This window comes from Lutra lutra, chromosome 10, assembly GCF_902655055.1.
Source record: "Lutra lutra chromosome 10, mLutLut1.2, whole genome shotgun sequence".
Taxonomy (NCBI): domain Eukaryota; kingdom Metazoa; phylum Chordata; class Mammalia; order Carnivora; family Mustelidae; genus Lutra; species Lutra lutra.
This window is the reverse complement of record NC_062287.1, coordinates 75,315,801-75,340,272: the sequence shown is the minus strand read 5'-3', so window position 1 is coordinate 75,340,272 and position 24,472 is coordinate 75,315,801. Positions and strand designations below refer to the sequence as shown.

The 24,472-nt window shown below is 39.2% G+C and overlaps 2 protein-coding genes across 2 annotated transcripts in view; both read right to left on the bottom strand.

Moving 5' to 3' along the window:
• NELL1 (neural EGFL like 1) overlaps positions 1–24,472 on the bottom strand; it is an 845,189-nt gene that overhangs the window by 288,866 nt on the left and 531,851 nt on the right.
• On the bottom strand, positions 1,322–2,933 carry LOC125079939 (isocitrate dehydrogenase [NAD] subunit gamma, mitochondrial-like). Its single transcript, XM_047693684.1, has one exon. It carries the CDS (start codon positions 2,883–2,885, stop codon positions 1,716–1,718), a length of 1,170 nt encoding a protein of 389 aa, XP_047549640.1. The 5' UTR covers positions 2,886–2,933; the 3' UTR covers positions 1,322–1,715.

Sequence of the window (24,472 nt, the reverse complement as noted above, 5' to 3'; positions counted from 1 at the left end):
TCAAACATACCTATTGGCATAAATACTCATTGTCAAATAGAAGCCAGTGGCCAGGTTACAGTCTGTATTGGGCTGGTTGCACCATGTATAAATTCCCCTAGTTATGGGAGAAAGAGGTACAGAGTGGGTAGTGTCTGTTCAGGTAGTATGGGGTTGTGCAGCCGTGGAGGTGGGAGGACTGCACGCCAAAAATTCACCCATTGCTCTACTCATCAAACCATGCCTCTGGTGCAGCTCTAGATCTGCCCAGAGCAGGGCACCATGTGGGGCAGTGGCAGCCCTGGCCAACAATACATCCAATGTCCACTAAGAGAATACCGTGAATATTTTATAACTAACTTCTCCCTGCTGGCCTTGTTCTTAAAAACAGACTTCTAGATGGGTAAATAGTCACTTCCTGCTCAAACTAAATCCCCTCAAACCCGGCCCTGACTTGATATATAAGGAGCATAAGATGATAACATAGTATGAAAAGGCAGAGACTTCTGGAAACCATAAGGAATTTTTCAAGTCTAAAAGTCCACTGTCTTTAACTTGTGGTTAATGGTTCATGAACCACAGCAGGATGAACATTAAAGCTGAGACACAAAAGTTTCCAAAATAGTTTAAGGATTCACTGTTTTTCTCCACCTCACTTTTATTTGCAGTCCACTCCTGCAGATGAAACCACTGAAAGTTTTCATAAACCATTGTATTTATTTCCAACTTGGGTAATAACAATGTCTGAGCCCTAATAAATTATCATTACTGTTTGTGTATTTCCCAACTATGATCTTAAAAATACTGTAAATAAAATATATTCTGATGACAGTAAATGACAGTAAACATTTCATTTTCTTTTCACTTTTCAATTTTTTCATTTCATGTCACTTTTCATTTACTTATGTATATGCTTTCCTTAAAAAAGGAGATTGAAAGAAAGCAAATGATCCCGAACTGTGAAGCATTGAATATGGAGTTTATAACCCAAAATTACATTTGTACAGCAAAGAATCAGGGGTCCTGTACCTGTTAACTGGGGATTTGAACTCTAGATTCTTGAGGCCAACTGGAAGGAATTCAAGAATGCAGGAGAGCTGCAGTGTTCAGGGATGTCCACATGTAAAAAATGATACCACTGAAAATTCCTTCGAAATATGAACACAACCATGGAAAAAGATGAGATACTTAGCAGGGAGTGGAAGCATTCTGTACTAGCTCAGCTTTATGGTACCTTATTTATTATTAAGATTACAATGTATATTTTGTAAGCAAATTTTATTGCACTAATTAACTCATTAACAACCTCTAGAGAGAAGCCAGATTTCTCTGCAGGATGATTTGCTGAATTTTAATGATCCAGATAAAGAGAAAAATCAGTGTTCCAGGTTGTGAGAAAGTCCCAGGATTCTACAAACAGCTCTGATTTATTCAGTGTATCGTGACATCGAGAAGTGTGAACTATGGATTAAAATAGAGAAGAATTCCTCAGTACATATATAACACAATAGACTCGGCTAATTTAAACAAGCAATGTTTATGGCATTCATGACGTTTTCATCTCATAGAATAAATCAGATTTACTTCTCCTATCTCTTCTGAGTTGGAGCCAGAGCAGGAACTAGTTTATTCCAGAGTCTACATCATCCGAGCTGGCTAGAGTGCCTAAGTGAGAAGAGGAAGGTAAAGAGTGGGAGAGACTTGGGGAATAGCCCAGCCTCCAAGGCACTGACCATTTAACTGACAGTACTAATGTGGTTTATTATATCTTGAATGATGTCCTTTGTGGTACTCTGGCCTCCAATGTCCGGAGTGTGGATGTTTCTGTTCTCCAAGGATGCCAAGACTGCAGTGCGAATGGAGGTGGCATAGGAGTGGAGCTTGAGGTAATCCAGCATCATACAGCTTGCCAGCAGCATGGCAGCTGGGTTGGCCATATTCTTATTGGCTAAATTTCTGCCCGACTGCCTTGACGCTATTTCAAACACCGCGCACACATGTCCATAGTTCGCACCAGGCACAAGGCCTGCTCCCCCAACCAACCCTATGCAGACATTGTTGACAATGTTGCCATAAAGATTGGGCATCACCATGACATCAAACTGCTGGGGCCCGGATACCAACTGCGTGGTGGTGTTATCCACGGTCATGCCCTCGAAGGTCAGCTGAGGATAGCAGGAGGCCACTTCCTTACAACACCGGAGGAAAAGACCATCTCCCAGTTTCATGATGTTGGCCTTGTGCACCGCTGTCACTTTCTTGCGTCCCATTTCTTGGGCCAGCTGGAAGGCATATTCAGCAATGCGCAAAGACTTGGCCTTGGTAATGATCTTGAGGCTCTCGATCACTCCCTTCACACTCTCATGCTCTAGGTTGCTGTATTCACCCTCTGTGTTTTCCCGAACAACTAAGATGTCTACGTCCTTGTGCCGGGTCTCCACACCTGGCAGGCTTTTAAAATGGATGACGTTGGCATAGAGATCTAGAGTGGTGCGAAACATGTTGTTACGGGACTTGTGAGATGGTGGCAGGTTGTGGTCAGTTTCAATGTTGCCCTTCAAAGCCACACGGTTTCGGCTGACTGCCATGATGGCATTGTGAATGTCCTCTTCACCAGAAGTGGAGTTAACCATTATCTCCTCAAAGTCCACAGGCACACGTGCATGTCTGAATACAGTCTTGACATGCAGCATAAGTTCAGGTCCAATGCCATCCCCAGGAATCAGAGTCACAGTGTGTCGCCCACCATACTTGGCCAATGGAAGAATACTGCGTTTGAAAGAGAAGCTCCTCAGTGAGGTCTCACGGCCAAATAAAATCTCCGGAGAATGGCAGAGAGTAGAAGGTCGCAACATGGTCTTCACCGAGCAAATGGTAGCTGGCAGCATCTTCAATGAGATGATCATTAAGTAGAGAGTAATTTATGTAAAGATATGCATTCTTCCTCTTGTTTTGAATTGACTTCTTTTGGTGGAATTCTAGATCCATAATTCTTGCTAGGTAACAACTCTCTCTCCTTCCTTGTATTCTATTTTGACATTCTACTGCAGTGAGAATGAGAGCTAGCCAAGAAGTGATATCTACTATAGAAAATTTATTCTATGTGCTCAGCTCTGTATGATATACTTTTTCAAAACTGGCTTTATATTTTAGAGCAGTTTTAGGTTCATAGAAAAATTGAATGCGAGGTACAGAGATTTCACAGACAACACCTACAGCCCATAAAATTATCCCCCATTATCAAAATACTGCACCAGAGTGGTACGTTTGTTACAACTCATGAACTTACATTGACAAAACATTTTCACCCAAAGTCCATAGTTTAAACTAGAGTTCACTCCGAGGGTAGTACTTTTGGAGTTTGGACAAATAGATAATGGGGTGTATTCTCCCACAATAGTATTATATGGTATAGTTTCACAGCCCTAAAAATCTGCTCTGCTTTGCCTACTTATCATTCACTTCCCCCAGCCCCTGATAACCACTGATCTTTTCAGTGTCTCCACAGTTTTGCATTTCCCAGGATGTCATATAATTGAAATCACACTGTATATAGCCTCTTCAGCTTGGCCTCATTGATTTAGTAATATGCAGTTAAGGTTACCTCCATGTCTTTTCATGGACCATATCTCATTACTTTTTAGCACAGAACTAAATCCCACTGTCTGGATGTGCCACAGTTTAGATATTCACCTCATGAAGGACATTTTGGTATTTTCCAGGTTTTGGTAATTAGAAATGAAGCTACCACAAATATACATGTGCAGGTTTTCTGTGGACATAAATTTTCAACTTATTTGAGTAAGTAACAAGGAAACACAACTTCTGGATTCTATGGTAAAAGTATGATTGGTTTTGCCAGAAACTGGTCAACTGTCCTCCAAAGTAGTTGTACCACTTTTCATTCTGACCAGCAGTTAATTAAAATTCCCATCGTTCTATAACCTTGTCAGAATTTGTTGTCAGTGTTCCAGACTTTAGTCATTCTAATAGGCATGTACTGGTATCTCATTGTCTTAATTTGCATTTCCCTGATGACATACAATGTAAGTATCTTTTCATATGCTTATTTGCCATCTTCTTTGATGAGGTATCTGTCAAGGTTTTAGCTGATTTTTTAACTGGATTGTTTGTTTTCTTATTGTCGAGTTTTAAGAGTTCTTTGTATTTTCTGGATGACAGTCTTTTATCAGATGTGCCTTTTGCAAATAATTTCTCCCAGTCTGTGGCTTGTCTTCTCATTTGCTTGAGTTTGTCTTTTTTTTAGAGAAGTTTTTAACTTTAACAAAGTCCATCTTATTAATTATTTCTTTCATGGATCCTGCCTTTGGTGTTATATCTAAAAAGTCATCACCATGGGGAGCCTGGGTGGCTCAATCGATTAAGCGTCTACGTTCAGCTCAGGTCATGATCCCATAGTCCCAGGATGGAGTCCGACATTGGGCTCCTTGCTTAGCAGGGAGACTGCTTCTCCTTTTCCCACTCCCCCTGCTCATGCTCTCTCTCTCTCTCTCTCTCTCTCTAAAATAAATGAAATCTTTAAAAAATAAATAAATAAGAGTAAAATGTCATCACCATATACAATGTCATCTAGATTTTCTCCTACGTTATATTCTTTGAGTGTTATAGTTTTGTATATTACATATAAGGCTAAGATCCATTTTGAGTTAATTTTAGTGATGGATTTAAGGTCTGTCTAGACTTTTTTTTTTTTTTTGCATTTGTATGTCCAGTTGTTCTAACACCATTTGCTGGAAAGATTATTTTTGCTCCATTATGATGTTTTGTTCCTTTGCCAACAATCAGTTGACTATTTGTATTTCTGGGTTCCCTATTCTCTTCCATTGATTTATTTATCTGTTCTTCTGCCAATATCACTGCCTTGATTACTGTAGCATCTTTAGTAAATCTTGAAGTTGAGGTCTTTCAGTTTTCCACTTCTTCAATATTGCGTTGGCTCTTGTGGGTTTTTGCTTCACCGTATATACTTTGGAATCAGCTTATTGATATCCAAAAAACAACTTTTTGAGATTTTGATTAACTTTGCATTGAATCTATACATCAAGTGGGGAAGACCTGATATCTTGACAATACTAAGATAACCTATCCATGAATAGAAAACTCAATTTATTTAGTTCTTCTTTGATTTTCTTCATCAGAATTTTATAGTTTTCTTCATATATGTCTTCTACATATTTTTTATTTATACGTAAGTATTTCATTTTAAGGGATGCTAACATAAATGATATTGAAGTTTTAATTTTGAATTCCACTTATTCATTACTAGCATATAGGAAAACAACTGACCTTCCTGTATTAACTTTATATCCTATAATCTTATTATAATCACTTATTAGTTCCAGTAAGTTTTTTCTGCTGATTCTTTCACATTTTCTACATAATCTTCTCACCTGCAAACAACACTTTCATTTCTTCACTTTCAATTTGTAAACCTTTAACTTCCATGTCTTACACCATTAGTTAGAAATTCTAGTATAATATTGAAAAGGAGTGTTAGAGGAGACATCCTTGCCTTGTACTTGATCTTTGTGGAAAGCTTTGTGTTCTCCAAGTATGATGCTAGCTGTAGGTTGTATGTAGATATTCTTAATAAAGTTAATGAAGTTCTCTATTCCTAGTTTTATCATGAATGGGTGTTGGATTTTGTCAAATGCTTTCCTGCATCTACTGGTACGATCATGTGATTTTTCTTTTCTTTTTTTTTTTTTTTTTTAGCCTATTAAAGTGATGGATTACATTAACTGATTTTTTTATTGTTGAACCAGCACTATATACCTGACATAAATCTCAATTATGTTTTATAATTCTTTTATACATTGTTATATTCAATTTGCTAATATTTTTTGAGATTTTTGCATCTACGCTCCTGAGAGATTGGTCTGTCATTTTCTATTCTTATAACATCCTTGTATGGTCTTTTTAGTAGGGTATTGTTGATCTTATAGAATGAGTTAGAGGTATTTTCTCTTTCCATCATCTGGAATATATTGTAGAGAACTGGTATAATTTCTTTCTTAAATTGGTATCATTTTTTTCTTAAATGTGAACCCACCTGGGCCTGATGATTTCTGTTTTGGAAGACTATTAATTACTGATTCAATTTTTAAACATATGTAGGTTTATTCAGATAGTCTGCTGCTTCTGATGTGAATTGTGACAAATAATTCTATTTCAAAGAATTGTTCTATTTCATCTAGGTTATCAAATTTGTGGGCATAAAGTTCCTCATAAAAATTCCTTATTATCCTTTTTAATGTCCATAGGATTTGTAGTAATGTCCCTTCTTTCATTTTTGATATTAGCAATTTAGGTTCTTTCTCTTTTTTTTTTTTTTTTTTTTTTTTTTTTTTAGCTTTTCTAAAGTCTTATTAATTTCATTGATCTTTCCAAAGAGCCTGTTTAGGTTTGGTTTTATTGATTCCCTCTACTGATTTGTTATTTTCAATTTCATTGACTGCTACTCCATTTCTTTTTTTTTTTTTTTGCTTACTTTAGACTTATCCATCTTTTACTAGTTTCCTAAAGTAAAGCCTTATATTGTTGATTCATACAACTTTATTCTTTTCTATTATATGCATTCGCTACTACACATTTCCCTCTAAATACAGCTTTTACCACACCCCACAAATTTTGATAAGCTGTGTTTTCGTTTTCATTTTGTTCAAAATATATATTTCAACTTCTTGAAATTTCTTCTTTGACCCACATGTTATTTAGAAAGGTGTTGTTTAATCGTCACATTTATTTTAGGATTCTCCTGGTATCTTTCTGTTACTGATTTCTAGTTTAATTTCATTGTGGTCTCACAACAGACATTATTTGATTCAATTCTTTTATATTTGTTAAGGTGTGTCTTATGGCCCAGAATGTGTTCTCAGTAAATCCCCCTTGTGAGTTTGAGAAAAATGTGTATTCTGCTCTTACTGGGTGAAATAGTCTGTATATGTCAATTATACCCAGGTCATGATGATGTTATTTAGCTCAACGTTGTCCTTACTCATTTTCTGCCTACTGGAGTTTGTTCCTTTTTATTGTTAACTTGTTGAGAAACTGACAAACACTATTCTAAAATGATTGTGCTATTTTAGATCTATACCAGCAATGCAAGAGAATTACAGCTTCTTCACATCCTCACCAAGACTTGATATGTATTTCTAATTTTAGCCATTCTAACATGTTGTGGTAGTATCTTACAGTTTTTGATTTGCATTTCCCTTCTAACTGTGATGATCAGTGTCTTTTAATGCATTTTCCTAGCTCAGAGTTACAAGGATTAATATCTATGTATATCTAGAAATTAACCACTCAACCTGCAAAGCAGGCAACATCTATGCTTCACAAAGCCATCCCAGCTATGCCACTTAATTGAAAATAAGGCATATCTTTAATTATAAACCAGGTACAATCTCATTTTCATTTAACTTTCAGGTACCAATGCCCTTGGTGCAGGTTAGTCATTGGTAGACGAGGTAGGGGAGTTATTTATGCAGACTTCCAAAGGACTATTAAAATCCTAGAAGATGAAGATACAGACCTAATAATGACTACCAATATAGAACACTCATCACTCCTAAGGTATTGTGCTGGATATTTTACATACATCACCATAATCTACCAAGGTAGACATTGCAGTCCCCATTTTACAGATGAAGAAAATGGCTATCACAGAAAGGTGTGAATATCTGCCAAATTCCTATCATTATGAATTAATAGAGAATGGCAAGAGGTAAGGTGAGCATATCCAGGGATCCCAGAGGCCTAAGCCAGTGCTTCTCAAACTTGATCACCACAGGATCTCACTGAAATAGAGATTCTAATTCAGCAGTTTTGTTGAGGGAAGAGCGCAGATTCTGCCTTACTAAAGAGTTCCCTAGTGAGACAGAGTCTCCTGGTCCCTTAGCACAGTTTGAATAGCAAGAGCCTATCTTTACCTCCCCACAAGGGAGGTAAAGCCAGGTGGGGCCAGCATTGGTGTGCTGGGACGCAGCCCACTGGGAGTAAAGAAAGGAAACATTACTGCTTCCTCCTCCTGGAAATTGATATAAAACAGCTGTAGAGTAGGAGCCAGCTGGACCTGTTTGTCACTTAATATGTCACATAAGATAGATAATAGCTGTCCACCACCAGGGCCAGAGGCTGGAGCAGATGACTATCCAGAGAGAGAACAATGGAAGAGAAATGATCCAGGCCCGCCTACACAATACTGTTTCTGCCAACGGGCCACTGTTACATAACGATTAACACAAATCTTCCTCACGTTGGAAAGAAGATAAACCTTTTAAAGGTGTGTATGAAGAAGGAAGGAAGCCCTGAGAATTGGATTATAAAATGGATGGTGGTTGAGATTTTAATAGCCAGGCTGATCTACAAATGTACATGGACAAGTGAAAAAGTTCTTAATCTTAGTGGAAAAAAAAAGATATATGTGGTACAGCTAAAAGAATAACAAGGGTGCCATCGTTTCACATATTCGAGGGGTGAGAGTTCATTGAAGTCAATTTTAAGTGTAACGCTAAGATAGTATAATGGTTTAAGTCAGGGAGAGAGACTAGAGCTTGGATTTTAAAAATTATCCTTTGGAGGAGAAGCAGTAAGGTGGCTAGCCTGGTGGCAGGAAGGCCAATTAACAGGCTATCACCCAAAAAGTGATCCCCAAACCAGCAATGTCAGGCTTTCCACAAACTGGTTAGAAATGCAAATTTTGGGGACTATCCTTGGACTTATTAAATCAGAAGTCTGGAGTTGGAACCCAACAATCTATGTTTTAATGATGCTGATACATACTGAAGTTTGAGAACCATTGGGCTATGAAATTGTCCCAAGAGGAAATGAAAAGCAGCTGTACTAAAGTAAAGGCAGTGAAGAAGGAGAGAAATTCTTTCAGAGATATTTTGGAGATTAAAAACTGGACTAGACTAATGACCTAGGAGACACTGAATATTATGCTTAACGTCTTTAACAGACTGGGTGGATGATACCACTAATAAAAATGTGTAACACTGGAAAAAAGAGCAGTTGGGTCAGGGACTAAGGACAGAAAATGAGCTAAGTTTCAGCTACGACATGTTTGGGAAGCCTGTAGGACATCCACAAAAAGATGCCCAGTGGGTGTCTTAATAAATGAGACAGCTGCAGAGAAAAGATTGTGGGTAATGACAGAAATTCAGGAGTCACCAACATATGGGAGAGAGTAAACCACACAGGTGTGTATAATATAGCCTCGAGCAGAGGTTTTCAGCTTTTCCTCTGCTAGGGCAAATGATGAATGGCATTCATAAGAGACACACACCAGACATACACACATATGAACAAAAGTCATTGACCAAATAAAGCAAAGCATTCCCAATGCTGTTTTTTTAGGTTATATTTTCAAAAGCATTGTAATAGTAAATGATGAGTAAAACTATTTGACAATCTCAAAACATCATTTTTTGAGGGAAAAATACAGATGACTAATCTAACATAAAAAACTATGTAGAACTGTATTTTAAAAATCAAATTTAAACCTCTATGAGTAATAAAAAAGCATATACTAATACAGAAAAGTAACTCATTTTATAATTAAACATGTAGCACATAATATTTATATTTATTCACGACGTTAATATAAATAATACTGTGCATGTCATTTGGCTCATCACATTGCCTTTGATTTGGAACCTGTAACTAGACTGCATTCTCATTTCTATGCTATGCAGAGATAGATGCATATCCATGCTTTCTTCACCTCCTTCCATCATTAAAAATGCATCCATGGGTAAAATCAAGGAAACAAACTATAAGTAACAAACTATAAATCCCCAGTTTACAAATAATATCTCAAAATTGTTGTAACTATCAATGACATACCAATAACCATAGTTTGCAGATATTTTCAGCTAATATAAAATAGGCCATGAATTATAATCAATTCACTTCCAACTAACTCAAAGTCCTTCCTTCCCCACACAAACAAGCAGGCTCTACTGAAGTGCAAATGAGTTCCTGTGACATCCTTATAATGGTAACTCTGAGGCGAGTCAATTTAAAAAAGTAAATCATTTGCAAGCGCTTGTAACTTAATGCTTTATGAATAAGTGAGTGGTTTTGACACATGTCCTGATGGATTCTGACACCGTAATATGTCAAGAGGTCAAGAAATACTAGGCTAGTAAGATGATTGTAGTGAAAGCACAGAAAAAGGATGTGGACAAAACTAGAGATCATAAGTCAATATTTGGAACACACAGAGAGGACTACGGGACAAGCTATCAGGGAGGGAGGAGGAAAATAAAAATAAAAGGATGGCACAGAAGCCACGAAAAGTGAAAGATGCAAGGAAGGAGTAGTCAACAGTGTCAATATCCTGTTGACACCCTAAGCAAAATTAGAGTGGCAATCATGGAGTCACTGACAACCACCATTAGGCTGCACTGATTAGTGATCGAGAGCACAGGCTCCAGAGCCAAACTGCCTGCCATATATGACCTCTGTAGTTTTTGCAATATTCATGACCCCTTTTGGAACTTAAACTATAGTGAGAGTAGACAACAGAAAATACATGGCAGATAGACAGACAGATGAACAAGCAAGCAACATACCAGTGGATCTTTCAATGTCAGCAAAAATGCTACGAAACAAATATGAAACCTCCTGCCTTCAAGGAGCTTGTGTTCTAGGCAGAGTTAAACAAAATGTGTGTAGGTATAACATGGGTCAAGGCTAAATGGTTCCTGAGTGACATAACCAGGGCACGAAGTGCAGAAGATGGACGGACCACGTGCTTGAGCTCGGGTGGGGAGGGAAAGGGCTTTAGCCAAATCTCAAAGAAGGGATAGCAGTAGATACATATGGAGGGAAGGAGAGAAATTCGGAAATGGAGGCAAAATCTGAAAGCCTGTAGGGTAACTATGCATGCCCATTTGGCTGAAAGGAAGGGTTTAGGTAGAAAAACAGTGGCAGACAAGGGGGTAAATTAAATTGGGGTCAGAGGGTCAAAAACCTTGCATGGCAAACTGAGGAAATTTATGATACCCTGAAGGGAGCAGAGAAACATTTAAGGTTTTTGAAATTAAAAAAAAAAAAAAAAAAAGGTATTGAAAGATACCACTTTAAAAAGGAAAACATGCAAGTAAAAAGAGAGACAATAAATTTTCAACACCCAAGAGCACTTTATACCAAAGCTTTGCCTCACTGAAAGCAGTAATTTTAGCACACACTCTTAAGAAAACTCTCAAAATCCACTTCATGTTATCTTACAGAATCATGATTATGAATACTGTTTTATCAATAATTTTTCTAAAAAGATCAATGCATGGAGATTTAATTTGTTCCATTTTCTCTATTACAACATTAATGCAATTTCTCTCCTGTCATTCTATCGCTATCTAATAAACCACAGAAGAGCTAAAAGAGGCACAGTTCTCACAGAACTGTGGAGAGCCAGATTGAAAGTAAACAAAAAATGCCCTCCTTATTTTCCAGACAAGAACCCACATGATACAATACCACATCCACTGAAAAAACCCTTGTCTGAGGAAGAGCTACACTTATATTTGCCCTAAGAAGAGTTTTTTTTGGATACAGTTTTCATTAGTAAAGGCGAAAATCCACTCTCCGCATAAAGGGTATTAAGGTGGGCGTGGGGAGTTCACATTATTGATGTGGTTTGTTTTTGTCTGAAACAGTGAGGTTTATAGTCTAGTCATGAAACTGATACTTACACGACATTAGACTTCCTTAGAAAGAAGACAGGTAAAGACTTGAGATGACAGGTCAGTTGGAAACAACTTATCTTTTACCTTCCTTTCTAACTAAACATTACAGCCACACGAACAACTCCATTAAATACTTTTCTGTTACATGAGTCCTTGACTACGCCACTCTAAATTATTTCTCCCTATCTAGGAAGATTGCAGCCTTCCAAGAACTATACCACAAGTGTGATTATTATACCCTCCTTCAACTACTGTGCATTTCAGAGGCTTTCCTTTTAAGCAGGGTATAGCAAAAATATCTCTTTGGGCTAACAATGATTGGACACACAAGTCAATGAAGTCCTCTCTGTTACATCTGTCTCAATTTTTAGTTCTAAAGAGACACAGACTACATAACTCTTGAAAGCCGCTCAACCAATCACTGCAGGTTTTCTCAATAAGTCGCACTTTCAATGAGCCCTAAATCATAGCTCCTATAAAGCACATTCTACACCTGTTAAAACTATTTTTTCCAATACGGTTACCATAAGTACAGAATCTGAAATCAGAGGAGGCTTTCTGAAGCCAGCTAGGTTAGCCAACTGGTTTATCTATGGTCAGTATTACAAAGCAGGTGTAATTTATACAAATCTAAAAATGTTCTGAAATGGATTTTTTTCCATCCTGTGACTGCAAATGCCCTCCCTTAATTCAAAATGGAAAATGGCCTCTACTGGGCACCACATCCAACACTGTATGGTAAGTAATACTTTATCTCAGTCTGAAAAATGCAACCATGAGGTAGGTGTTATTCCCGTTGCATTATAATTAAGGAAAGTGATATGCCAGGAGGATTAATACTTCCTGTTAAGTTGACAGTTGATTCAGACTCAAGTCTCTTCCACCTAAGCTTGGGTTCTTTCTCCTACGTCATGCTGCTTTTCTTTGGTGCTATTTTGTCTCCGTGTGTCCTCTTCCCATCCTGTTCCCTCTCCCATCCCTGAAAAGGGAAAGAAGAGTCTCACACAAAACACTTGATCACTATGACAGACTTTCAGGCATCTAAGACATGAACTGATAATTATACAAAACTAAAAATACCCACAAACAAATTTCCAAGATTATTGGTTAAATGCATGCACTTATATCAGCTCCTTCTTGAAATCCAATGAAGTTCTATTTAAGTTTTTGAGTTTTTAAAACTGTATACCTAGAAGAGCAATGAGAATGTTAGGAGAGCAAAATTTAGGAAGCAGGAAAGCAGATGAAAGAGTGATGACTGAATTTGCAGATTTGAAAAGTTGAATCCCGCTCAGTGAGAGAAGCCAAGAAACAGTTTATTTTGCATCACAGAACCCAAAAGGCTCAGGAATTGGCAACAGCGGCAGGTCAAGGTGGGCTGAAGGTCTCCTTAAAGTATGTAGTTACCCAGATCCTCTTCTCTATCATTCTGTTATTTGACTGCCCCTCCACCAGTTTAGGAGAACATGGGACATTTATGCTCTATACTGAGGAACACCATTCACAACCAAGTGCTAACTCAGTACTGAATTCAGGGGAAATTAGTGAACATTTATAGAGCAAAGAGAATGCTGAGATCCGTGCTTAGCTTCCCTAGGCAGGAGCTTTGAAAATTATTTTCTAAGGAAACCAACTAAAAATAAAATAAAGATACTGACAATCAAGTGCTTACCAAAAGAATGACCCAGATCACCTTACACTGAATTTCACTGTCAACCACATCCCCATTTGCACAGAACTTTCAATTAGTGTCTTTTTATCCACCTCTTAATTGGGAGTGAAGAGCCAGGTTCAAACACACGGGAGGAAGCTTCTATTGTAAATGACAGAAGCCAGAGCAAATCAATAAACAGAAGCAATGAGGAAAATACAAGGACTCCATCAAGAGAAGAAAACATCAAATAAACCGTCATTAATGCCTTCAGAGAAAAAACACTGCTGCATTCATGAAACGAAAACAATATGCTATGAAAAAACATAGAGGGGCGCCTGGGTGGCTCAGTTGGTTAAGGGTCCACCCTTGGCTCAGGTGATGATCGAAAGGTCCTGGGATTGAGCCCCAGGTCAGTCTTCTTCCTCAGTGAGGAGCCTGCCTCTCCCTCCCTCTTCCTGCTGGAAAATGTGTTCCATCAAGCCAGAGCAAAAAACCAAGAAAGAGTGTGTATGACTTACAGGAACAGGACCTACCATCCCAGGGAACTGTAAAGGGGATTCCCAGAATCCTGGTGAAGAGATATTCCCGGAACATGAGCTATGTGGCAAGCCTAGAAATCAACCAACATTTGGGGGAAATTTATTCATGAACAAGAAAGTGTTAATATCTTTAGGAGTATTTATATAACTGGTAAGAGTTTGGGGATAAATTATGATAAATCCATAACATACTGTGCTATAAAATCTACGAATCCAGGTGCCTGGGTATCTCACTTCACTAAACATCTGCCTTTAGCTCAAGTCCTAATCCCCAAATCCTGGGATCAAGCCCAGCATCAGGTTCCCTGTTCAGCAAGCAGTCTGCTTGTCCCTCTCCCTCTGCCTGCAGCTACCCCTGCTTGCGCTTTCTGTCATATAAATAAATAAAAATCTTAAAAAAAAAAAATCTATACGGGGCGCCTGGGTGGCTCAGTGGGTTAAAGCCTCTGCCTTCAGCTCGGGTCATGATCCTGGAGTCCTGGGATCGAGCCCTGCATTGGGCTCTCTGCTCTGCAGGGAGTCTGCTTCCTCCTCTTTCTCTGCCTGCCTCTTTGCCTACTTGTGATCTCTGTCAAATAAATAAATAAAACATTTAAAAAATAAAAAAATAAAAACATAATTTAAAAATCTATGAACACAGTGATTATTAATGACAGGGGAACAAAGATCAGTGCAAGAAAGGAAACCAAGTATACTTGTTAATTCATTCTTCAGTAGCTTGCATATAGTCACCGTAACACAAACACAGAATAACTAATCTAACAAAAAGATGTGTGGTGAGGTGTAATTAAGACAGCCAAATCCCCATGTTATATGGTAGGAAGTCAATAAAAAAATGTCAAAATTGGAAGTATGAAGAAGTAGCAAAGAAAGATGCTGTTTAGAGATATGGATGAAAACAGCAAAAGAATCTGTTAAAAGTCCTGAAAGTGGTTGCCTATAAGGACAAGAAATGGGGAAATTTTTCGAAGGGATTCATCATCTTTATAAAGCCTTCTAGAACAATTTGGCTTTTTAAACTACATGTATGTGTAAATTCACAGAAACAAAAATTAATTTTTGAATGTCCATTCATAGATTTTTTTCATTGAAGGCAGCAAAGTATGAGAGTTAAAAGTTAGCAGACTGCTTATGTTGTTACCCTACCTCTTTCATTTGCAACCATTTGCCCTTGGGAAAATTGCTTTAAAAAAAAAATCTCTGCCTCAGTTTCCTATTTCATAAATGAGGGTTATAATACTTTCCTCAAAGAGTTTTTGAGGATTAAATACATGCAATTTGAACAGTGCCTAATTCAATACATGTTTATAATCATTTTTACTTGTGCAAATACAATATCTGAGGGTATTCTCTAAATAACCAAAGGAATAAAACTAAAACAGCATTTCATTTTATTTCATTCCAATTTCATATTACATTTATTGGCTCAAAACTGTAACTTAAAAAATTTGAAGAACCAATGAACTAACATTCTATGCAGCAAGTGATGTATTAAGTAACCCTTTGATAACCAAAAACAGTTGACTAGTATGATCACTTCTTCAATGTCTGTTCAATAAGGTACAGAGATTCTTTAATATTACATCCACTTGAAGAATATTTACAGCCCTTAATATTCTAACCTTTCTCTACTTAGCAATTTGAGAAATTGATGGAAAGTATTAATACGTCTTCTAGGGGAAAGTGAATTAACTTTCATTTATAGTTCTCCCTTTACCAAAAAGAAATTATTTCAAAGGCTGTCTTCAAATTTTCTGAGCATCGACTAATCTTTTAGTATTTTTAGGGCCAATATCCATGTGAGTTAAAATTCATTCATCTAAAGTATGTCGAGAAAAAGGGAGAGGATCCTCACAATAGCCCTCAAGACAGAATATCATTTTCCCTGATGTAAATGAGGACTCTATCTGCTACATATTTATTAATCTGTTAGCTTACCAGCTAGAAGACAGACAATTCTTCAGCAACTTATAATACTTCTCTTCACTGAGCTGCAGTTTGGTATGAGGTGTCAAAGAATGAGAATGTGCATACAGAAGTGGCCAACTGAAGGTAAATGTTTTATCCGGTTTTTGTCCCCAACTCCCAAACACAGTGTTTAAAAATTAAATACATATTTAAAAAAACCCAAACAATCCAATTTAAAAAATAGGCAGACACCTGAATAGATACTTATCCAAAGAAGACATACAGATGGTCAGTAGCACGGGAGATGATGGCCGACATCACTTATCATCAGAGAAATGCAAATCAAACCCACAGTGAAAAATCATCCCACATCTGTCAGAATGGCAAGCACCGAAAAGACGAGAACTAAGTGTTAGCAAGGGTGTGGGGGAAAGGGAACTCTTGAGCACCGCTGGGGAGAAGGCAAACTGGTGCAGTTACTGTGGAAAACAGCACAGAAGTTCCTCAAAAACTGAAAAGTAGGACTACCATACAATCCAGCAATTCCACTTCTGGGTACCTACCTGAAGAAAACAAAAACATAACTCAAAAAGACACATGCATCTCTAAGTTCACTTAAGTATTATTTATAACAGCCAAGTTACGGAAGCAAACTAAGTGTCCATCACGGAAGAATAAAGACACACACACAAATGGAATATGTGTGTCTTCCATAACAACAACAACAACAAACACAACAATGAAATCTTGCCTTTTGTGACAACACAGATGGACCTGGGGGTATGACAGTAAGTGAAGTAAGTCAGAGAAAGACGAATATTACATGATTTACTCACAGGTGTTACGTTTTTAAAAAACGAACAAAATAGAAACAAAATCATTAACACAGAGAACAAACTAGTGTTTGTCAGAGAGGAGAGGTGTAGGGGTAGGGGCAAAACAGATGAAGGGGACTAAAAGGTAAAAACTGCCAGTTATGGGCACCTGCGTGGCTCAGTTGGTTAAGCCACTGCCTTCAGCTCAGGTCACGATCCCAGAGTCCTGGGATTGAGTCCCGCATCAGGCTCCCTGCTCCATGGGGAGTCTGCTTCTCCCTCTGACTTTCTCCCCTCTCATGCTCCCTCTCACTGTCTCTCTCTCAAATAAACAAATAAAATCTTTTAAAATTAAAAAAAAAAACCTGCCAGTTATAAAACAAGTCAAAGGGATGTAAAGGACAGCATAGCGGATATAGTCAATAAAACTGTGATAACTTCATATGGTGACAGATGGTAATTAAACTCATCATGATTTCATAATGTATATAAATGTTAAATGACTATTTATGAACCTGAAACTAATATAATGTTGTATTCCAGCTATACTTTGATTTTAAAAAACTGAAACATCAGAATGCTCCAAGTAGTAATGGGCCATATTTGAATATCCATGGTGCCAGCCACATATTCCTGGGCTCCTCCAGCTGTACAAAGGGTCCCCAAATGAAGACATTCTCATGATACCGAAGCAGCTTCATGGACAGTTATCTGTTTCCTGAGGCAACCTACCATACTGATTGTCAAATCTAATTACAAGCAAAAGAATAGAGATCTATCACTTGTCTAGTACCTTGTTAATGTCTCCCCAGTGAGCCAATCAGAAATGAACCCGATAGAGCAGTCCAATTGGGGAAAAAAAAAAACAAAAAAAAACAAAAAAAACAGGGAGACATTGTCAATGGTGCTCATGACGGTCTGGGTGTCAGCAAGCATACTGTAAGAGAACTAAGTATTTCCAGATGAATACATAACATGCCAGGTTTGCTAAAATTAAATTTAGTCACAGGTGATAGTGTTTTCTAATATTTGCAGACTATTTGAGTACTGCTTGCTAAAAACATTTCGGCAATTGTATGTCAGCTCTTAATCTACCTAAAGTGTATGGAGATAAGTATCAGATCATGCATCTAAAAATTAAGAAGGGCATTTTACATTCATCTCATGTGGAGAAATCCTAGTTTTTCACCTATAGCATTTAACTCAATCATGGCAGTTGTTCAAGTGTATCAAGAAAAAAGTTCCAGTCATACTGGAGTAGTATTTGTACCTTTACTCTTATGGGCATAGCAGCGGGCAGAGACAATTTGGAAGGAGGGAGGGAGGGAGGGAAGAAGGAAGAAAATATTGGGAGAAATAGTGTAGGTCGTAGATGATTCCTCTTGCCAGTCACCTTCACTTCAAAGGAGTTTTTGCCATAAAATGAGAGTTTGAAATGGAAGATGGAAGATGGAAATCTGTCACTGCCTAAAGCAGTCTCCATTATTCCTTTATGCCTCTAAATACATGGGTATTTTACTGAATGTAGTTTTAATGTTGAAAGACATAATATTTATATCTGTTTTTCTTCACTATGGCTCCAAAACACCATACCTTCATCTGGTATAGAAACTATACCAGATAGAGAAACTATAGAAACCTCAATCTCTTCTGATTCTGCAGGAAACCCCAGTTGCATTGGACTCACTGACTTTAACAGCTCTTCTTTCTGCCATTGTGTCCATCTCAGTAAATAGCTCTTTCCTTTTGGCTCTCACTGAAAGCCTTGGGAGCATCATTCTTGACAGCTCATTGTCTCTCATACACTCAATCCATCAATACATCCTTTTGGATCTAACTTCAAAATATTGCCCAAATTCAGCCTTTTCAGTAATTCCAGTGCTACAACCATAGCCCATCATCATCTCTCACGTGAACTACTGCGATATGCTCTTATCTGGTCTCCCTGTTTCCACTTTTGCCTCCTGGTGGTCTAAAAGGCTCACAGAAGCCCAAGTAATCCTTTTAAAAGGACAAATCTAGTCACATCACTACCCACTTTAGAAAAACACTAATGACCTCCCCCTATACATAAAATAAAACCCAAAGCACATCTCTTACCAAAACTTGCAAGTGCCTGGTGATCTGGCCCTCAGTCCTCTGAATGTCTCTGCTCTTCTTCTTCTTGATCAATTGTTCCAGCCACCTGGGTTTACTCGCAGTTCCTTCCCTACCTCCGCCCTCCGGGATTTCACACTCGCCGTTCCCTCTGCTTTCAACAGTCTTCTCAGGTACCTGTGTGACTTGCCTCCCCACCAGTTCAAGCCTTCCTCAGATATCACTATCAGTTTATATCAAAGAATCTTCCCTCTATCCTTCACTCTAATTTCTTATCTTGCTTTATTTTTTTCTTCTTAGTACCCCAACACTAAATTGAAAACAGATCATATATACTTATTTGCTTATTTGTATTGCCTAACTCTCCAGCTTCAGGGCATCTGCTTAGTTTCCTGCTATACCCACCATATCTAGAACAAATTTTGTCACGCAGTAAGGATCTGTTGACTAAATGAACCGAGAAACTACACTGAGCTACACTTCGTAAGAGATTTAAAGGATTTGAAGGTAATTTTGATCATACATAAATCACATCACAGAATGTATTGCCTACATATGGCTCCTCTCTAAAGCACAAACTTTCTCATTAGATCTCTGCACAACCCATGAGGTAACGACATTGACTCATGAAAGGGAACCGTGATGGTTAATTGTATATGTCAACCTAACTGGACCAGGAAATGCCCAGACACATGGCTAAACATCATTCTGGCATTTCTGTGAGGATGTGTCGGTTGACATTAATGTTTAAATCAGCAGACTGCATAAAGCAGATCACAGGCCATAATGTGGGTAGACCTCATCGAATCTGATAAAAACCGGTATAAAACAAAAGGCTGACCCTCCCTCAAATAAGAGGGAATTGTCCTAACAACCTTCACACTAGAACATTGGTTTTTCTTGACAGATGGCTTTCAAACTAAGACATCACTGGCTCTTCCTGATTCTACAACAGCTTTTAGCCTTTGGGCTTCAACTAGGAGATGGTTTCCACAGATTTTGAACATGGCCAGCCCTCGTAATCATGTGAGCCAATTCCTTATAATAAATCTCTTTTTAAATGTGTGTGTGTGTGTGTGTGTGTGTGTGTGTGTGTGGTGTCCCCTACTGGTTCTCTGGAGAACTCTAATACAGTAAGGAACTTAACCTAGACCACATTGCCAATAAACTACAGAAAAAGAAATTCAAAAAGTTCTCTTCCCAAAGTCTACACTTCAATAAACACCGCCCTAAAGAAACAAATATAATAAAGATATAATAAAGAAACAAATAAAGGAACAAATTTCATTCTTCCCCTGACTCTAAAGAAAGATTTTTTCCTTGTGCCTGGATGAACTCTTTGTCGAGTTCATAGCTTTTCCCCTTATTCCCCTTATTCTCAGATAAGAAAAAGTCCTGTGAACAACTATCTACCACCAGACATTAATGCAGACTCCAAAATTGCTTCAACATTTAGCCACTGGTGTGGTCTGCTGTGGCTGGGCACTTACCATGGGAGAAAGGAACATATTCCCTTCTCTTTCCCCACTTATGTGTCTCCCTTTTCCCCAGATGGCGATTTTTCTTTTCTCCTGCAAGGATCAGGTTGACAGAGGATACCAAGGGAAGAGGGCACATATTCAAAGACAGATGTAGTTAGCGCTGAATGTAGGGATTTCCAGTGGCCTATGCAGGGCTATGGACTCTCTCAAGGGTACTCCCCTCTTACCACGGCCAAGGATGGGGAACTGTCTCTCCGGTGGCCATATAGCTTCTACTCCTGTCTCTCTTCTAATCCCCTTTCGCTCTCACTATTCCATTGCCACTTCCTTGTAACTTTCCTAGCAAAGAAACTTAAAATGGCTCCAGTCTAGCATACTGGCCATGGGGAGACACTCATGCCCCTTCCAGGTCCTTTTCAAGAGTGCTGTTCCTTCCCATCACAGCTACAAGCTCACATTTGCTTCAACTCCAAAGCAGTTCACCAGTTTGTCTTTTCGATACTCCAGGTTTCCTAGGGGCGGGACTGAGATTCTAGATCATTGTGTAACCAAACTTCAGAACACACATACCAGCTTCTCCAAGTGATCTCATAACGGGGCTTCCAGGCTTGAAAAAAGAGAAGATGCGAGCACATCTGGCAGTTAAGAGGTTCACAGGACAGATTTCTCCAAAACAAAAAAATCCTCCTTAAGAAATCCTAACCACACTCCCTTAAAACTTTCCATATCCTTGAAGTGGGTGAGGAATTCAGAAGTCCCCAAATTCGCTCGAAAATATCTACGTAGAAGTATGCACTCAGTGGTCTGGCCTCTCACTTTGAAATTTTACACCAGCTATGTATCTTGGGGCCAGACTGAAAAATGAAGAGTCCCATTCTAACATCTTGTAATAGACAGTCTAGGTCCCTCTCCCACACCTCCTTGGGCCTTAGCATTATATCACATACCTGTTCGATTTCCTACTCCCAGTATCTGTATCTCGAAGCCTGAGAGGAAGCCAGCAGTAGATGAGCACTGGAAATTAATTTTTCCTGGAGCAGCCATCCACCAATGACTTGCCTGCTGGGTGAGATAAACCTAGAGGACAATGTCCCATTGGGAATGAGCTCCTTTGCCCACAACTGTAACTCAGTTCTCTTAAATGGAACACCCAACAGTAGCGATCTTCCTTTTCATGTCTGACTCTCCCAATCCCCTATCAGTGTTTCCTGGGCTTGCCCCCTAAATAAAGCCCCAAGAACTCAAATCTTTTTCTCCTAGTCTGCCCCTGCGGGAACCCAAACTCAGATACTCTTACGCTCTTAATCATCCTGCTACTTGATCATTGTTTTGACACACCAGGTCCCTCCCTCCAAGTTTGCATCCATAGCCCGGAGTGAGAGCCTTTAGAAAAGGTCACGGATGAGAGCTGTCATCTACCTACTGTGATGGCCACGGGTTCCACAGTCTAGCAAAGCGAGCACGATTATTAGGTCACTGACAGTTTGATAGCATGAATATACCTGACCCCAGGGAGCCAGGGTGAGACCCGCTCTCTATTTCAGGCTTGGTAATGCTTTACACTGCCTGTGACCTCTAGAGGCCAAAGTGAAGAGTGATGTTGCCTTTGAAAGAAAACTGCCAATGTGAGTAGATCTGACAGTGTATCTGTCCTCCAGATCTTAGCTGTCACCACAAGGGGCAACCCAGTGGGATTCATTTTCCACCCACCTTCAGACTTAGATCAGTAGCTCTTTACTTCTGTTAACTTTTATATAATACGGAAGTAAATCCACCCCACGTAGCATTAACGCACTCAAACCAAGTCATACAAGTTTGTACCTATCTCTGGTTTTCAGTAAAAGCTAATATGTAATTATACAGATATTGTTCAGTAGAGGTAAAAACTGTGTATCACGAGTATGAAGTGAGGGAACCTTGGAAGGTAAATGCCATAAACATAAATGGGTAATACTGGACATCCGTTAAGTGTTCTTTATGTACGGAACACTGCACGAGGCCATAGACACGAGAAAGAAAGAGCTCGGTCTCCTTTGAGGGAATCACAGCATGATATGAAGACAACACCATAAACAGAAACGATGGTGAATGTGCTAAGTGTTGGTATGGACTTTAGAATTCCTTGCAATGGGAGCAGCGAGGAAGGAGCATGTTTGAGTGATATGGGAACTGGCAAAGTCCTCTGTGAGAAGGTAAAGCTTTTCAACAGTTTTTCTCAACAGTTAAAACCTAGAGAGCTTTTCAAGCAGAATAGCCACTGTACAGAAGCAGAAAGAGAGCATGGGGTGATTCCCATCAGAAGTGGAGATAACAAGGGTCAATAAAGAATCAGGACAGAGGGGCACAAGCAAATAAAACCTTTTAGGGAAAAACCGGGTATGTTTTAAATTTCACTTGGCTAGCATATTTTCGTGAACATATTTAAAGATTTTTTTTTTAATTTTATTTATTTGACAGACAGAGATCATAAGTAGGCAGAGAGGCAGGCAGAGAGAGAGGAAGGGAAGCAGGCTCCCCACTTAGCAGAGAGCCCGACGTGGGGCTCGATCCCAGGAACCTGAGATCATGACCTGAGCCGAAGGCAGAGGCTTTTAACCCACTGAGCCACCCAGGCGCCCCTCGTGAACATATTTAAAAATAGAGTATAATCTGCAGTCAGGCAACACAATAATGAAATTGTTTCAGGGAACGGGAGAGGAGGGGACACAAACTGATTACTACACAAATGGAGGAGAGGCAGCTTCTTTAACAAAACATCTTCATTTCCCTTTTCCCACCTACACTGGGCTTCTTTCCTCCGCCTCCCCCACCCCAGATGTTTGCCTGGCTATAATCTTGTCAAATTGCAATCCAATTCTCTCTCCAAGTCTACATGGGAGAGGGCATTTTACTAAGAAACTTTGAGTTTAGTTGTTAGCTCTGTAGTAGATGATCCAAGGAGAAAAGCCTATTTGCCTTACAATACATCCTGGGGGCTTCCTAAGGAGAGCTGCTCTGTTTTTCAACCACTAAAAAAAACAAGGCAATTACTTTTCCTGGGAAACAAAGTCTGCAGAGCACAGGTTATCAGCCAGCTTAATGAAGCTGAGGTGTCAGATTTAGAAGTTTAGTTTCTATGGATGGGTAGGATAAACCCCTGCTAACCACAGTGGGGAAAATACATCCCAAACCATGGTTCCAAAACCAATCTACCCACTAAGGATGCTCTCACTAGGCTTCATTAAAGGCCTTAAGACCATCCATGGGGCCCTTATTCTCTTTGTTCTTCATCTGTAGACTGCACTTCCCCCCGTAAATTAGCTCATCCCCATCAAGGATGTCTGTCACTTCAGATCATAACCACTCTCTTCCACTCCCTCCGATGTCAGAGAAAGGTGAAGGAATGTGCTTCTGGAAAGCAATGTGGCAACTGTCCGAAGGCCATGAGGCCTGTTCAGCAGCTGTCAGACATCCCTGAGCCACACACTATCTCACCCATTCCTCAACCCCGCCCCCCACGGCAGCGGCCATCTCAGAACAGCTGGGCTCTTGCAGAAATGGTTGTGAAATGTAACGTGAAAAGAAGGGACACAGTGAAACTCCACTTCATGGCAAAGCAGCAGCTCACCAACCAGGCAACACGGTTCAGCTTGCTTGTCTTTTCATCGTGACCACCAGGGCCTCTGCCACATCTGCTAGCCAAGGAGCTGGCAACAGACCCAAGCTTGTCCAGACCCTACTGGAGACAGTTGGAGGGCGAAGATGAACATCAGGGCAGTTCAAAAGCCTTTGGTTCCCGTGTGTACGTGCCTGTTCTCCTGCTATGCAGATTCTAAGCTCCCTTTTACTCATCCTCATTCCTTCCATGCAAAGTCTCTTACTCTAACATTCACCTTACTCAAGATGCTTAATGTATGCATTTGTTTGCTGGGCACTAAATTTTTTTAAGCCAGCTATTAATTCATTCTGAGGGTGCAATTTCCATAATGTAATTCCTTGGGTAGCAAGGAAATGGCTTTTTTTCCCTCCATTGTTACATTTTCTCCAGGTACCATTATGAGCGTTCCATTTAGTCTTGTAATTAGGCTTATATTCAACACAGGCTGACTTCACAGAGATACATTTATCACTTTCATTGCCTAATGCTATGAAAAATTCTTGGCATGGACCTGTGGCCTACAATTCTCGTGCAACTTTGGTAGTTGAACAACCAAGCATATGAAGGGGGGAGTCGCTCCACACACATTCTGCTCTTTCTTGCAACCGGTCCCCAGTGTTCCATTTACACGGACATCTTTCTCTT

Excerpts from the sequence above, each read along its gene's own strand:
- LOC125079939 (XM_047693684.1), bottom strand. The coding sequence starts at position 2,885 with ATGATCATCTCATTGAAGATGCTGCCAGCTACCATTTGCTCGGTGAAG.